Source organism: Moschus berezovskii, chromosome 18 (genome assembly GCF_049115385.1).
Source record: "Moschus berezovskii isolate FMDL1 chromosome 18, NW_MosBer_1.0, whole genome shotgun sequence".
Taxonomy (NCBI): domain Eukaryota; kingdom Metazoa; phylum Chordata; class Mammalia; order Artiodactyla; family Moschidae; genus Moschus; species Moschus berezovskii.
The window spans coordinates 11,771,226-11,789,133 of NC_142477.1; the positions used below are offsets into that span (position 1 = coordinate 11,771,226).

General features: G+C 44.0%; 1 protein-coding gene across 2 annotated transcripts in view; it reads left to right on the forward strand.

The window, feature by feature from the left end:
- Positions 1–17,908, forward strand: part of ADCY2 (adenylate cyclase 2) — a 453,943-nt gene that overhangs the window by 310,826 nt on the left and 125,209 nt on the right. For both annotated transcript variants that reach the window (XM_088827623.1, XM_055422281.2), the window contains exons 7-11: positions 6,307–6,434; positions 10,532–10,690; positions 11,460–11,592; positions 13,279–13,455; positions 15,480–15,523. In XM_088827623.1, coding sequence (XP_088683749.1) covers positions 6,307–6,434; positions 10,532–10,690; positions 11,460–11,592; positions 13,279–13,455; positions 15,480–15,523 — 641 coding nt within the window. The remainder of the gene's footprint in view (positions 1–6,306; positions 6,435–10,531; positions 10,691–11,459; positions 11,593–13,278; positions 13,456–15,479; positions 15,524–17,908) is intronic.

The following is a 17,908-nucleotide window of genomic DNA, read 5'->3' on the forward strand; positions in this document are numbered from 1 at the left end:
GTTTAGTTCATGGTGAAATTCCCCTCACACTTAAACAATAGAGAACATTCCAGCCAAGCTCTTAGGCACAAATCTGGCTTTCAGATGTTCACGAGTCACTCCTGGGTCAAGCTCCCCATGAGATGCCTTATGTTGCTCAGCTGACCAAGACAAATCTCACTGGGGATTCTAAAAAATTCACTAAGAGTACAGCTCTGTTTCCTTCCTTTACCAAACCAAAGGAAAAGGTTAAATTGGGGTTGGGAGGGCTCATCTTTAGGAAAAAAATAAAACAATGTCTTGACTATATTCTCCATGAAGGAGCAGCCAGTTGCCTGTGTTGCCAATTATTGGTTCCTTGTGACCTAAGGGGAGAAAAGGAAATACTTCTCAATGAATGATTATTAAACCAAACAAAAACATAGAGATATTATCTGTTAAAAAATAACATCTTGAAAGTTTGAGTTAATAAAAGCTCATTTTTGCTGCACTACCTGGTGACACGTTAGGAAGAAACTTTCCAATCTTGGCTGGTAACAAGGTTCCAGTGTTCTGATGGCATTTTCCCTGCATGCAAAGCTCTGTGTCCAAATTACTTCTTTTTAAAAGGACACCAATCATACTGGATTAGGGGCCCACCCTACTCCTGTATGGAGGAGGAAATGGTAACCCACTCCAGTATTCTTGCCTGGAAAATCCCATGGACAGAGGAGGCTGGTGGGCTACAGTCCATGTGGTCACACAGAGTTGGACACGACTGAACGAGAAACACTTTCTACTCCTGTATGGCCTTAACTAATTACATCTACAATAACCCTACTGCCAAATAAAGTCATATTTACAGGTAGCAGGGGTTAGGATTTCAACATATGAATTTGAGGAGGACAGAGTTTATATCACATAGAAGAGGTAATCGGTGTGATTTCCTGCTCCTCTCTGATGATTATAACAAAGGAATGTCCATGCAATATCAGAGTCTGGACAAGGATAGCTTGGTCCATGCATTGTTGGTCACAGGGGCAGCGTGCTTTGGATATCAGTTCGTGTTTCATAGTTCAGGTCATGGAGTCAGAGAGCCTTGTAAGCAAACAGCTCAGTCCATTGAGTGAATGCTACGAAAAGCACATTACATTAAGGAACTCAACGTCATTGCTCATTCACTGTGACATTTTATCCACTTTAATGAGGTAGAGCTGGCATACAAAAAGCTGTACACATTCAATATGCATATAACTTATTGACCTTTAGGGATACACCCTTGAAACCATCGCTACTATCTGTGCCATAAACATCTATCACCTACAGATCTTCATTTTGCCCTTTTATCATTATTATCATTATCACCGTCGTCATTATTATTTTGTGATTAAAACACGTACCATCTCCCTTTGCAGCCCATGTTTAGGTACACAGTAGAGTATTATTAGCTATAGACCCTGTGCTGGCAGTAGGTCTCTGGGACTTACTTGCCACGCATACCTGAAACCTTCTGTGCTCTGACCAGCACCTCCGTGGCCCCTCTCCCGGGCCTGGGAGCCAGCATTCTGCACTCCGTGTGTGACCAGGGGGCCTCCTCACAGAAGGGGCGCCGGGTCCCACCCGTCATTCTGTGTCTGGCTTCTTTCACTTTGTTGTTGCCGTTGTGGTTCAGCCGCTCAGTCCTGTCCAGCTCTTTGCGACCCCATGGACGGCAGCACACCAGGCCTCCCTGTCCTTCACCCTCTCCTGGAGTTTGCTCAAACTCATGTCCCTGGAGTCAGCGATGCCTTCCAACCGTCTCATCTTCTGTCATCCCCTTCTCCTCCTGCCTTCAATCTTGCCCAGCATCAGGGTCTTTTCTAATGAGTTGGCTCTTTGCATCAGGTGGCCAAAGTACTAGAGTTTCAGCTTCAGCATCAGTCCTTCCAATAAATATTCAGGACTGATTTCCTTTAGGATTGACTAGTTGGATCTCCTTGCAGCCCAAGGGACTCTCAAGAGTCTTCTCCAACACCACAGCTCAAAAGCTCAAAGAAGGCTGAGTACTGAAGAATTTATTTCAATTAACATATCAAATTCAACAGCACGTTAAGAAAAATCATATACCATGACCAAATGGGATATATCTCTAGGCTGCATGTTGGATGGCATAGCAAATCAATTGATGAGATATATATATATACCGCATTAACATAATGAAGGATAAAAAACACAGGCTCATCTCAATCAATTGCAGAAAAAGCATTGACGAAACTGAACACCTTTTTATGATTAAAAACTCTCAGCTAATATGAAGGAACTCAGCTCAGCACAATAAAGCCATATATGAAAAGCCCACTGTGAACATCATATTCAGCAGTGAAAAACTGAAAGCTTTTCTTCTAAGACTGGGGACAAGGACACCTGCTCTCACCAGTTCATTTCAACATAGTGCTGGAAGTTCTTGACACAGGCCTTAGGCAAGAAAAAGAAATGCATTCAAATCAAAAAAGTAGTAAAATTGTTACTGTTTGCATATGATATGACCTTATATGTAGAAAACTTTAAAGAGTCTACAAAAATTTCTTAGTGGTGGTGGTTGGTGGTTTAGTCGTGAAATCGTGTCTGACTCTTGCAACCCCATGGACTATAGCCTGTCAGGTTCCTCTGTCCATGGGATTCTCCAAGCAAGAATACTGGAGGGGGTTGCCATTTCCACCTCCAGAGGATCTTCCCGACACAGGGCTTGAACCCGGGTCTCCTGCCTTGCAGGCAGATTCTTTACCAATTGAGCTACGAGGGAAGCATAAAAATCTGTTAGTACTAATAAACTCAGTAAAGTTTCAGGATACAAAGAATGTCTACAATAATCTTTTGTGTTTCTATACACTAACAGTGAAATATCTCAAAAGAAAATCAAGGAAACAATTCCATCTACATTATCATCAAAAAGAATGAAAAACTTAGGGATAAACTTAACTAAACAGACTGTGTATTCAGTCGTGTCTGATTCTTTGCAACCCCATCAACTGTAGCCCATAAGGCTCCTCTGGCCATGGGATTTTACCAGCAAGAATACTGGAGTAGGTTGTCATTTCCTACTCCAGGGAATCTTCCTGACCCAGGGATCAAACCCACGTCTCCTATGTGTCTTGCATTGGCAGGCAATTCTTTACCACTGCACCACCTGAGAAGCCCTAACTAAGCAAGTGAATGACTTCAGTTCAGTTCAGTTCAGTTCAGTCGCTCAGTCATGTCCGACTCTTTGCGACCCCATGAGCCTCAGCACACCATGCCTCCCTGTCCATCACCAACTCCCAGAGTTCACTCATACTCATGTCCATCAAGTCGGTGATGACATCCAACCATCTCATTCTCTGTTGTCCCCTTCTCCTCCTGTCCCCAATCCCTCCCAGCATCAGAGTCTTTTCCAGTGAGTCAACTCTTCGCATGAGGTGACCAAAGTATTGCAGTTTCAGCTTTAGCATCAGTCCTTCCAATGAACACTCAGGACTAATCTCCTTTAGGATGGACTTGTTGGATCTCCTTGCAGTCCAAGGACTCTCAAGAGTCTTCTCCAACACCACAGTTCAAAAGCATCAATTCTTCGGTGCTCAGCTTTCTTTACAGTCCAACTCTCACATCCGTACATAACCACTGGAAAAACCATAGCCTTGACTAGACAGACCTTTGTTGGCAAAGTAATGTCTCTGCTTTTTAATATGCTATCTAGGTTGGTCATAACTTTCCTTTCAAGGAGTCAGCGTCTTTTAATTTCATGGTTGCAATCACCATCTACAGTGATTTTGGAGCCCAAAAAATAAAGTCTGACATTGTTTCCACTGTTTCCCCATCTATTTCCCATGAAGTGATGGGACCAGATGCCATGATCTTCGTTTTCTGAATGTTGAGCTTTAAGCCAACTTTTTCACTCTCCTCTTTCACTTTCATCAAGAGGCTTTTTAGTTCCTCTTCACTTTCTGCCATAAGAGTGGTGTCATCTGCATATCTGAGGTTATTGATATTTCTCCCGGCAATCTTGACTCCAGCTTGTCCTTCTTCCAGCCCAGCGTTCCTCATGATGTACTCTGCATAGAAGTTAAATAAGCAGGGTGACAATATACATCCTTGACGTACTCCTTTTTCTGTTTGGAGCCAGTCTGTTGTTCCATGTCCAGTTCTAACTGTTGCTTCCTGACCTGCATATAGGTTTCTCAAGAGGCAGGTCAGGTGGTCTGGTATTCCCATCTCTTTCATAATTTTCCACAGTTTCTTGTGATCCACACAGTCAAAGGCTTTGGCATAGTCAATAAAGCAGAAATAAATACACCAAAAACTATAAAACATTGGTGAAAGAAATATAAATAGACACAAATAAGTAGAAAGATATTCCATACTCATGGGTTGGAAGAATTAACATTGTTAAAATAGTACCCAAAGCCATTTACAGATTCAATGCAATCCTGATCAAAATTCCAATGCAGTTTTTACAGAAATAGAAAAAAAAAATCAATCTTAAAATTTATATAGAATCACAAGAGACTACAGATATCCAAAGCAATTTTTAGCAAGAAAAGCAAAGGTAGAGGCTTTGTACTTCCTGATTTCAAAATATCTTCCAGCTGCAAGAATTCAAACCAGTAGGATATAAGAACAGATATGTAGAGCAACAGAACACAATAGAGAGACCAGAAATAACCCCATGCAGTCAACTGGTCTCTGAGAAGGCTACCAAGAATTCACTGTTATTAATATTACTGTTTCTAGACTCAGAATACATATTTAGGAAGCGAAATTAAAAGTCTCTCAGTCATGTCCAACTCTTTGCAACCTCATGGACTATATAGTCCATGGAATTCTCCAGGCCAGAATACTGGAGTGGGTAGCCTTTCCCTTCTCCAGGGTATCCTCCCAACCCGGGGATCAAACCCAGGCCTCCCACATTGCCGGCAGGTTCTTTACCAGCTCAGCCACCAGGGAAGTCCAAGCATACTGGAGTGGGTAGCTTTTCCCTTCTCCAGGGGATCCTCCCAACCCGGGGATCAAACCCAGGCCTCCCACATTGCCGGCAGGTTCTTTACCAGCTCAGCCACCAGGGAAGTCCAAGAATACTGGAGTGGGTAGCCTGTCCCTTCTCCAGGGGATCTTCCCAACCCAGGAATTGAAGAAGGGTCTCCTGCTCTGCAGGCAGATTCTTTACCAACTGTGCTGTCAAGGAGGCAGACCTGATTAATACACAATGTTTTTCCTTTTTCTTATATAAAATCACTGTTAAGATTTAGTAACACATCCTCTACAGTGCTGTGGATAAGCATGAAAGTACACAAGCTCTCTATGAGACAGGGAAAGAAATATGCGAAAACCTTCAATAAATCTAATGCATGCTTTAGACAAAAGACAAAAGATCTTATGTTCATTTTATTATTTCAAATATTTTCAGTTTATCCAGAAGCCTGTGTGTTAAGAAGGGGAAAAAAATCTGTGTTTGGTACTTCTTTATCTATGTATTTATTTTAAATTTGAGTGAAGAGTCTATAAGCTAGTTGAAAAGGTTAGAAATGGATGTAGGATTGATGCATATGAATGAAATTGATCTTGATATTGTAATGTAAATACAACCCAGCCAAGAAAAATGAGTTCCTCTGACTTGATATTAAAATGGTTTAACCTAAGGTCAGAATTAAGTTTTAAATCACTTGGCAATGTTGAATGGTGGCTCATTATACTGCATTATACTGTAGTGATGTTTATCAGAAGCTACATGTCTGCAGGTAAGAATTCGCTTCAGCTTTGAAAGAAGTGAGGACAACCATGAATGTAGTAGGAAATGACATAAAATTCTAAGTCCAGTTGAGTTCCGATCACCATTTTCCATCCTGAAAGATTCTGCTCTGTACAGAATGTTTCATTTCACTGTCAGTATTTGAGGATGTTCAGACTACAAAGCATGGGCCTATCTTCACATTTCTCTGCTAAGTGTCATTCATTCCAGAACATTCTCTCAGCTTTCCCCTCCCACCCCTTACCCTCATCCTTCCTGCTTTGGCAGAGGGTGTGTGGGTGAGGACGGCTCACTCTTGATGGGCACTTAAGGGAAACTGAACTAGTTTACGGCTCTTAGGATGGAACGGTAGTAAAGAATCCATCTGCCAATGCAGGAGACGCAGCAGACAGTGTTTCAGTCCCTGGGTCGGGAAGATCACCTAGGGAGGAGGGCATGGCAACCCACTCCAATATTCTTGCCTGGAGAATCCCATGGACAGAGGAGTCTGACGGGCTACAGTCCTTGGGGTCTCCAAGAGTTGGACATGAGTGAAGCAACTTAGCACACACGCAATGCAATTGAAATCCTGTGACTTCTTCTTTCAGGAGAACGAATGCATGAGAATAAAAATTTTAGGAGACTGCTACTACTGTGTGTCCGGACTGCCTATATCGCTTCCTAACCATGCCAAGAATTGTGTGAAAATGGGACTGGATATGTGTGAAGCCATAAAGTAAGTATAATGCTTAGTAAGAGCCTTTTGAACGCATAATACATTTTCACTGTTGTTCTTACAACTGTTTCTGGGTTTTTGTCTACTGAAACTATATACATGATTGTTCATTTAAATGGAAACGGGCAAAGACTCGTTTATCAGCATGTGAGAACTCAGTCCAGAGTAAGACTCTGTGTTTTGTATTGTTATTATTAATCTTATTTTACAGGAACACTGCGTTAGAAATCTATGGGAAGGGGCTGTGTCGTTAATTTCAAAGATAATTTCTTTGTAAACAATTGAAAAGTCTCCTCCAATCTTTAGGGGAAAATTTGTACTCTTAATGTCTTTCTTGATTTTTGACAAGTACACGTAAATTGTAAGAGAGAAGGTAGTTTTTACCACCAGACTGCAATGAATAGAAAAATCCAGCCCAGAATAACTCCATCTAGTCAAACACTCACTCTGTGAATTTAGTTTCAGTTTTTATCCGTAATAGTTTTCTGGTTTGTATCTATAGTTTCTTTCATTGTAAGATTTGTAGAGAATATTTGCTTACAAAGAATGATGGTATCATTACAGCTGACAAGTGTAGCGTGAGAATGCGAGCTACAAAGTGAGTCCTCACTGCCGGCGCCATAATGCACACTTCTTCATAAGTGCCTTCATAGAAGCCCTGATAGTCTCGTAAATGATAAAAGCTCTTGTTTGTTGATGGTTTGATTGAAAAATTTCAGTTCGAGGGTTTTTTGGTAGGGATTGCCTATTTTTGGTCAAGTGATTTTCTCTTCTCCTCCGCATATTTTTGTTCTAAATGGGATGGGAATTACGTGCTTGATGTTCGAATTCCTTTTCTCAGGGTTGGAGTAACTGGGACTTTAAGTGAGAAAGCAACAAATCAAGTTGGCTGTCGCTGTGTTTAGCCCACTGTGGTTTTGGCCGTGGGCTGAAATGGACTGAGAGGTTTGACGGTGGGTTTCCAGTGCTTTCCAGGGAAGAATGATGAAACCTCCAGCCTCAGCAGAGTCCGCAGACCTGAGTGTCCAGACTCACTAGCTCAGCGGTGTCGGGGCCACTACGTGGCAGTCAGGAATGGGTGGGCAGAGACATAGGGAGGAGAGGAAGGAAGAATCGAGATCGGAGAAGTAGGCAGTGTGACCTCAGCTTGCCGTCTGAGATACTTTGTATAGGAATTAGCTGTCCCGCCGCTTCTCCCCAGAAATAAATCACCTGTCTTCTCAGAGGCATAAGAAAAGAAAAACTTTTCAACTGTATTCTAAAAGTCATTAACTATTCAGGACATTATGGGTCTAGATGTAAGTGCATTCTATCCATGTAAAATTAACAGATTTTTCTCACATTTGTAACCATCCCTGGAAGCCACCTTAGTGTTTGAAACCAAGTATGACAGGAAACGGGCTTTATAAATGGGTTTTGTGAAGGATGAAATTTTGTGAATCAGCAGCACATTTGATTCAACAAAATACCCGTTTGTTGTTGTTATTTAGTTGCTGAGTCCTGTCTGACTCTTTGTGACTCCATGGACTGTAGCCCTCCAGACTCCTCTGTCCATGGAATTCTCCAGGCAAGAATACTGGAGTGGGTAGCCATTCCCTTCTCCAGGGACCGAACCCGGGTCTCCTGCACTGCAGGCAGATTCTTTACCATCTGAGCCACCAGGGAAGCCCAGGGAAAGAGAGAACACCTCAGCAAATTTTGGAAACGCTTCGTTCTTTCTCACATACAAAAGCAAGCATTTCCATTCCCAATTCTTAAGCCGTAAGATGAGAGTGAGTACAGGAATCTCAGTTTTTGAGGCTGGTGAGGAGAGAGCATACACTTAGCACTTGGAATTTCTCCAGACGACCTCCAGTTTTCCTGGGAGCCAGCAACACAGGTCCAGGGATGTCTGTCCGTGGTTCTCCCTCCGTGCAGGGACCTCCATGTTTATTCAGAGCCTCGTTCCCTGTTAGCTAGGTCAACGCGACAGAAGTTCTTTGGCTGCACTTTTGGAATATTCCTGGCATTTAAAGAGACGTTTTTCCCCCCTTTCATGAAAATGTAAACTGTTCTTAATCAAGGCAGTGCTCTCAGAACCCTGATTTTGTAAGTGATTAAAGCTCCTCTTAAATTAGAAAGATTGTCTACTATTAGCACAAACTCTAAGCCATCATTTCAACATTTGTCTATAGATCACACAGATTTCATCTGCATCTACATGCATTAAAATGTTTCTGGTCAGTCAATTCATCTGAATCCTTGATCGACTCATTTTTCTAAAACAGATCGGAAGCCCATGAAGATGGTTAATTCAAAGACTCGAGTTACTCACCAGTCATTGCTATCAGACTGGCTTTATGACTACTCCTGGGTGCTCTCAGGAAGTGGGGCTCAGGGCGGTGGGGAGCAGAGATGAACCAGCCTGAGCAAGCCCAGAGTCGGGGACCAGACACCCGCTGGCAGCTGTTTGCACTCAGAGCTGATGCGGGCAAAGCAGCAAGGCAAGCCGCCTGTGTCATGGAGATGCTCCTTCTGGGAGCAGGATTGAAGAGTGTGGACGACTTGCAAAGTCCTTGACATAGGTTGTCATTCTTATGACAAAATATAAGCAGAAAAGGACGATAGAAAGGGAAGGGAAAGAAGCAGCCTCTGTATTATTTTTCCAGGTCATTTATTTTTACATCATGGACCCATTTCTTTTACCATAGTGTGCTCGGATAGTTCTGCTTCGTCACTGAAGCTTGATGTTCATTGTTCACTGTCGTTGGTTGATATTCAGTTGCTCAGTCGGGTCCGACTCTGCGACCCCATGGACAGCGGCACAGCGCCTTCCCTGTCCTTCACCATCCCCCAGAGCTCGCTCAGTCATGTCCCTTGGGTCGGTGATGCCATCCCACGTGCACACCTGTGTCCTTTTGAGACGGTCTGGGTTCTACTGCCTCTCACGCCTGGGGACCCTTCCTCGCAACTGATGCAATCAATGTCACCACTTCCCTCCACATTTCCTCCTGGGGTGATTCGCTCCATGGAACTAGGGACACCTACCTGCAAGGGACACCTTCTTCTTTTACAGCTATATTTTAATCGATAAACATATTTAACTGGCAGAAACAAATAGGCATCACCAATCATTGCCATTTTCCCTTAAAGGAAGTTGTCTTTTTTCTTTTTTTTAAATTGGAACATAATTGCCTTACAATGTTGAATTCGTTTCCACTATTCAGTGAAGTAAATCAGCTATATGTGTATGTATATATATGTATATATATCCCCTCATTCTTGAACCTCCCCCCTCCCTCCCCACCCCACCCCTCTGGGTCATCACAGAGCACCGAGCTGAGCCCCCTGTGACAGCATCTCCCCACTAGCCATCTGTTTCACAGATGGTCGTGTATATATGTCTGTCCTAATCAAAGGAAGTTCTTCATTTGTCTCTTTCAATGAGCTGGTGACAGGATCCTAAAGTATTTTTTAAGTGGTTTTTTAAAATTCGTTTCTTTTTAATGATAACTTATGCATTATTAAAGCTTCTTAAAAAGTACTCTCTTCTCTTTTTTGTTAAAGAAATGTGCACAGTGGAAAAGCATTCAGCTTGTGGTTATTGTTTTTTTTTAATTCCTATTCAGACTGAAGTCATTTAAGCTCACAAATAAGCCCTATTGTCTCATCAGCAGAAAATATTCCTTGGGGACATATGCTACGCTAAGCATCAGAGTTGCAAATGGCATCTAAGATTGTTTCTGACAGTACAACGCAATGTCTCACAAGTCTAGTATGAAAACTTCAAGGAGGGGGTCGGCACATGATGGGTGCTTGATATGTATTGGTTGGAAAAATAGAAGCTACAACCAAAATGTTGCATCACGGCCCCAGCCAGCCTGAGGCTTTACTGGCTGGAGCATTGGCTTGGTTCTGATGGGTTAGCCTGATAATAACCAGAGAGAAAAACCCTTTCTCTGGCCTCAGAGCAGCGATCTTCCACCTCAGGAGGAGCTCATGACCATATTTCCAACAGTCTGAGACATTCTGAATAATAAAATGCCTAGAAAATCGGCCAGGAATGACAGGGAGAAGAGACTGGCCCTGGAGAGTGATATGACTTTCCTTCACTCTAGGAAAGTGAGGGACGCCACCGGAGTGGACATCAACATGCGCGTGGGAGTGCATTCTGGGAATGTCCTGTGCGGCGTGATCGGGCTGCAGAAGTGGCAGTACGACGTGTGGTCACATGACGTGACCCTGGCCAATCACATGGAAGCTGGAGGGGTCCCTGGGTAAGGCAGGACGCGGGCTCCCTCTCTTCCGGCAGGCTCTGGGCTTAGGAATCCTGGGTCCACAGGAAGAGCTGACTGCTCAGTCTTGGGGACTTCTGTTAGTTACCTCAGTTAGTACCGAGTTACTCGGTGACCTCATCCATTAACCAGATGGACGTGAACTCTCAAGCCCCAATTCCACCACCCCTGGGACCCGTGGTTAGAGACTGGATGTCAGATCCTGAATTACAGGCTTTGACTTATTTGCATATTTATGAATAGAGACCTAAGTTAAAGACGGCTTATAATGCACTAGAGATATGTGGCCTTTCTCTATTATTGGTCACCTCTGAAACCAGTCCTATTAAAATAAGCAGATGGTACCATCTGGACAGATGACAAGAGAATCTTTGCAGGTGCTATAATTTGGAGGAGTATGAGAGCAGGCATTGAAAAGGAAAGCCCATACTTTTATACATATCAGCACGTGTTCTCAAATGACTTTGCCATGCAATTCAGAAAACTCTTCTCATATGTCCAGATGCATTATGATCACGTTTTATGTGCTAAAGTCCACCAACTAGGTTTCACTGAGTGCAGAGAGGCTCCAAACATTAGCAGCTCTTGATATCGGGGAGCATTTTCCCAAAGCTGAGGGTAACAGACGATGAACCTATAGCCTTTCCTTCACCTGTGGCAGAAGGAATTCTTTCTGAAGTCCCAAATAAATAGAAAATCTTGGATGTTCCTTCCTCTGTACCTTGACTGTGGTTTTCAAATGGAATTTCAGACGCGTTCACATTTCTTCGGTTACCCTGCAACACTTGAATGGAGCTTACAAAGTGGAAGAAGGCGATGGTGACATCAGAGACCCGTATTTAAAGCAACACTTGGTGAAAACTTACTTTGTAATCAACCCCAAGGTCAGTATCATAGAGTCTATAATTAGCCCGTGACTTCTGTGATTAAAAGTGAAGAGGGCAAATGACTGATAGGGAAAGCTTTTTTTAATCGAGAACTAGTGTAATTCTTTGCTAGTGTTTGCCTCTAAAACTATTTCAGATGCCTGTGTTTTGTGCAAATGCATTCAGATATTTATGAAACAAGCAGTTGAAATGAATTGCTTGTTTATATGACAAGGGCATTGTCTGCATCCTAAGGTTGTAGAGGTTAGTTAGTCAGTGCTTACCAACGTATATGTTAGTCCACGGGTGTGAACCTCTGGGCCATGGACTGGTACCTCCTGTTAGATCAGCAAGAGCATTAGATTAGAAATACCATGCACAATAAATGTAATGCATTTGATCACCCTGAAACCATCCCTCCGCCCCTAGTCCATGTAAAAATAGTGTTTCACTAAATAGGTCCCTGGGGAAGGGCATGGTAACCCACTCCAGTGATCTTGCCTGGAGAAGTCCATGGACATAGGAGTCTGGTGGGCTACAGTCCATGGGGTCACAGAGAGTCAGATACATCTAAGCACCTAACAGATAGTTCCCTGGTGCCAGAAAGGTTGGGTACCACTGTGTTAGTCCATGATGGACCCTTCCTGGAAGGTGGAAAATTAAATGAAGACAAAAAGTTTGCTCAGGACTTCAGCTGATAAAAATCTTAGTGAGATTAAGTGGATGAAGATATAAGAAAAAAAGAAAGAAGAAATTACTGAAAGCTTAACAACTAAATGTCACATAAACGCTGGGGTGAGCGTGTTCTGTGCAGACATGTTAACTTTGACATGATAAAAACCATCCATCCCATGCAGACTCTGACTCTCTTCCCACCACTTGTCAGGCCAGAGCAGGGGGCTCATCAAAAGAGCTCTCATCTCCTTTGCCCCTCCCCAAATTCCTGCCAAATGAGTACTGTTGCTATTTACAGATTAAGAAGCTGAGTCTCTTAGGGTTTATGTAACTTCCTCCAAATCACTGGCTAGTAAACAGCGCAGGTAGCAGCAAGAAACTCCTCTGAATTGTCCAAACAAATATCACAAAATCAATGAAGTCAAGTTTAAAAATGTTTACTCACAAGAGCCTCCCTGAAACCCCCAGGTTTACCTTTGGGGACAAACTTCCAACTCACTAGACAGTTGATCTGGAGACAGATGTGTGACAAGCAGGAGGAACTATGGGCTGATCAGTGCGGGGGTGGCAGGTGCAGAGAAAAGGTTAAAAAAACGTGTCCAGAGAACACTGTGTTCAGGCAAAGAACACCAAAACACCAATATTCAAGGCCCTTTCGCGTCCGAAAACAGCCCCATCCCTACAGCCATCACTTTAGGAAAAAAACAAAACCATTAAAACATGCAAACAGATCAGCATATTCTCTCTAAGAGCCAGCTTTATAAAAACGTCCCTTCCAGTGGCTATTGTTTTTTCCCAAGTTTCAAGTACAGGTAGGTTTTGTTTGTCTGAAAAAAACTGACTCAGCTCCTCTGGGGTGTGGCCGTGCCCCCCGCCCCCGCTGACCCTGAAGGACCGAGGGCAGGAGCCTGCAGACTGAAGGCGGTGATGGTGGAGGAATCCGCTTGTGCGTGGGAGGCTTCTCGGGGGCTGGAGGGAGGTGGTGCACCCGCGGCCCTCCAGGTGTGATGCTGTGTTTCTCACCCCAAGGGAGAGCGGCGGAGCCCTCAGCACCTCTTCAGGCCTCGACACACCCTTGACGGCGCGAAGATGAGGGCTTCCGTCCGCATGACCCGGTACCTGGAGTCCTGGGGGGCGGCCAAGCCCTTCGCACACCTGCATCATAGGGACAGCATGACCACGGAGAACGGCAAGATCAGCACCACGGTACGCCGTCCCCGCGCCGGCCGCCAGCGCGTCCCGCATAAACCGCTCCCACTCGGGTCTGTAAGGAAGGAAGCTTGCCGTCTCTGACTTCCCAGAGAGGCCCCCGACAAGCAGGCCTAAATAAACCTGCCATCGGGTTATCATGAGCGTCAGTTGCTAAGGGTCTCAAGCAAGAGTGATCACTTTCTTATCGAAGACTGTTACTGACAATGGGCAGTAGCCACTGCATACCCCTGAACTCTTTTTCAATCCAGGTTTGTAATTTGCTTTGGCTACTGCGAAGTGGAAAGCCTGAGCATCTTCATAAAAGAACAAATGAGGGCCTGACTCCTTGGGGCTGGCTGGAGCAGCGTCATTAGCCCTGTCATTCCCCAGAGGTTCAGGCTGTGTCGGAAGCAAAGTGCATTCTATTGCTGGCGTCCCTTATGGACGTCATCCCAGCTTCTAACGGGGAATGAAGTCCCACCGCTCCGGACCACAGGGCCCTTTCGATAAGATGGCTGAAATGCAGATGAAGAATAGAAAAACAAATGAGGGGAGAGAAAAGGAAATACAGTGGAGCACTCAGAATAATCCCAGTGGTATATTTAGACATTAAAACAGTCTCTGAGTACAGTTTCATGCAGAATGGTTTTCACTGTGTTAGGGACGTGGTTGAGGTTAGTTTTCCATAATTCTTATTAGCTGATGAGAAAAAAACATATGAGGCTGTCAGGTAAAAGTGGACGTTTCCAAGCTTCTTGTGTCCATAGGCCTGTCACAGTAACATGCACAAACCCAACACGCAGGGGTCAGCATTCCTCTTTTGTCTTAGTTCTATCTTTTCTCTCAACTTCCTTTGTTCTTTTCCAACTGAAAAGTAAACGATCTGATAGAAGATCCCTGATCTCTCAAGTGGTCAACAGAGAGACCTCCAGGGCAAGTCCTAGAGGAGTCTATATTCTATTGGGAAGAAAGAGACCCTAAGTAGGACTCAAATAAACCAAGGAGATCACTCCAGGTACTGCCGAGGGCCGTGATGGAAAGAAAAGGAAGGAATGTCTTGGGGAGTGACTGGCGTGTCTCCTCTGGGTGGGGTGGCTCGGGGGAGTCTCCAAGAAGGGGAGGGGTGAGTGGGGAGGGTAGGAGGCAAAAGGACAAATTCAGCGGCCCTGAAATGGAAATGGATTGGTGTCTCTGAGGCAGAGTAGAGACTGTGTGGCTGTCAGATCATCACCAGTAAGCCAGGGGAGGTCATTAGGGTGAGAGGCTCCAAGTAATCATGCATAATTTATTCTGATTGTAGTGGGAAGTTGTTAGAGGTTTGTAAGAAGGGAAGGGCATCGTGTAATTAACACTCTGGATGATGGACCAAGAGGGCAGGGCTACAAGAAGGAATGAAGCCCTCGGAGGCTGAGATTTTAGCAGTGGGAACAGTGAGAAACAAATTCAGGGTATAATTTGAAAGTGGAACGAGTAAGACTTGGTGATGGAGTTGATATGTGTAGAAGGAAGTTCAAAGACGAACCCACGTGTTTGGGTTGCGCACCTGGAAGAATTACCATCCCATTAACTGAACTGACAAATACTCGGAGCAAAGTCAGAGAATTTGGGGTAGAAAAATCAAGACTTTGCTAGTGGACATCTTCAAATCAATATGACTTTCAGACACCAAAGTGCAGCTCGGAAGTCAGCAGTTGGGGGTGTGCTCCTGGAACTCTGGGTAGAGGCCTTGGTAGGAGGTGGTTGTGACAGGCATCAGATTTTAGGTGCTATTTGAAGCTGTGGATCTGGATGAGGTCACAGGAAGAGAAGAGATGCAAGGAGCGGGGACCAAAGCCTCTGGGGGCCTCCCAGCAACTAGACCTATTAGAGGAAAAGCATGCTGAGACCTAGGATCTAATTGTCAGGGAAAGTCAACGCTTGGGTAGCTGCTTATTACCTAAATAATATTTACCATGGTAAAAGAAGAAATATACATCATTATTGGTTCAAAATTCCTAATGTATGTGTTTAGCAACTAATAATCTTTTCTTCTTTAATAGGATGTACCAATGGGCCAGCATAATTTTCAAAATCGCACCTTAAGGTACGGTGTACATTCCGTTTCTAATTTTCTAAAGGCTCAACTGTTCTTTATTTATTCCTGAAAGTAATTTTCATCAACTATAATAATTCTGAAGGCTATGTCTTCTGAAAAAAAGAGTAGCTGCTTGTGTAGCTGCTTGTGAAAAGCCCTGTCAAGTTGCATTCAGCTTCTAAAAATAGTATTATTGTATCCTTTCTTTTTAGAATTAAAAGAGGGAAAGCACTGCCTGGTAAACTCTTTAGAACTTTAAATTGTTTTCTTAAAAAGCATTCTTCATATTAATCTGAAATAAAGAGCTGAACTTTCTTAAAATGAGTATCTTCATGTTATATTTTTGAGGTTGAATCCTAGAGATAAAAACAAGATAAGTCCAGTCTTCCAATAGTGAAAAGAAGTGCAACCCACCCTGCTCAAACAAAGGAAAAATGCCTCCACAAGTGTCCAAGGGTCCCACTGTCATCCTCCATAAGCTCTCAGACATTATTCCTTTCCCTTTTGTGTGTTCCTCTAGCTTTGGGGCTCAGAACCTTCCTTTAGCTTGGGAGTTAAGTACTTTTTATTGAAGATGTTAGGATAATTTGGGGGCTTCCCTGGTGGCTCAGATGATAAAGAATCTGCCTGCAATGCTGGACACCCAGGTTCAATCCCTGGGTTGGGAAGATCCCCTGGAGAAGGAAATGGCAACCCACTCCAGTATTCTTGCCTGGAGAATCCCCTGGACAAAGGACCCTGGCGGGCTACAGTCCATGGGGTCGCACAGAGTCAGACATGACTGAGCGACTAACACTAGGATAATTAATGAGCGGCCCCAAACTTAAAACTTTTCTTTCCCCACTTAAGAGATGAGTTTATTCCCATAGAAAATGCACTGTATCAAAATGGAAAATGAACATAAATAATTAGATTATTAGCTGCCAGATCTTAGTGCACTCTCTCCCGAATCCCTCTGAGTGACTTTATCTTTGTTGTCGTGACCTCTGATTTGTATTTTGTGTAAAACTTGAAATTTTAATGTTGACCTATCACACTTAGAGCCCTTTGTTATATGAAAAATGGAGTTCTTGGGCTTTTGAAGTATTCTTTTTTGGTGACAAATGCCCAATTAAAGAAAGCTTAAGCTATTTTAAGAAGTGTTTTGGACCCCGTAACGTATCTTTAGAAGGCCTGGCTCTTCAAGCCAGTAAGAAATTAGCACATCTGCAAACAGCTGTCTGTGGAATTTCACAAACATCCTTCCACTTTGTACAGTAAGTCCCCTGCATACGAATGAGTTCTATTCTGAGAGCACGTTCGTAAGTCCAGTTTTGTTCAACAGTCCAACAAAGTTAGCCTAGGTACCCAACTAACACAATTGGCTAGATACTACTGTACTGTGATAAGTTTATAATACTTCTCACACAAATAATGTGTACACAAAAAGCAGACACAAAGGGTAAAGAAAACATTTTTATCTTATAATACAGTACCTTGAAAAGTGCAGTAGTTCAGTACAGCAACTGGCATACAGGGGCTGGCACACAATGTGCACATCTTTGAAAGTTCACAACTTGGAGGTTCATATATAAGGGACTTCCTGTATGTGACCTGGCCTCTTATCTCTCTGCTCCTCCCCGCAGTCTCCTTCCAGAGTCACTTTACTGAAATTACAGTGCGAAAGGCTCCTGCAGCAAGTGTACTGTGGGCAGTGTCTTTTGGGATGAGCGCTGTCTGAAAGACAGTGATCGTGAGGCTGTCATTTTTGTCTGCACCAGGGCTATGGGAAATCTAATTTCATGCCTACAGCGTTGCTCTAGGGTGGACGCTACAGCCATCATCAATTTAGGAGGGAAGAAACAGAGGTGCCAGGTCAGGAGAGGACCAGAGCCACGTGGCTTGGGGAGGCACGCCTGTGGTTTCTGCCCAGGCTCTAGGACACTGAAGCCTGTGTTCCTAGCTGCTCTCCTGTCCTGCCTGCCCTCCTGTGAGCCTCCTCCATATCTCCTCCACTTTCCTCTGTTGTGGGTGAGCTTCGGTGGCCTCAACCCTCACAGAGAGAGCCTGTCTTTCAAGTGAGCCCAGACTTCCATAGCACATCCTGGCTTTGTAACACAGCCGAGGTCATAAAACCTCTCTGAGCCCCCAGCCTGGTGGTGAGGGGGCCTCCCAGGGCAGTAAAACATCATTTGAGATACAATAGGAACCACACCTTCTTAGGCAGAGTGGCCCAGCCTGTTGGTGGGGCAGGTTGGGGGAGGAGCTTAAGAGAGAAAATGGAAAGGGGGCTTGAGGGTGGAGCTCGGGTCTGTGAGCACCCTGGAAGCCAACAGGGGTGCCCAGAGGCAGGAAGGTCAGAAATGCTGAAACGCTGACAGCCTGAAGAGCAAGGCCCTGGTTGATGAATTAAGA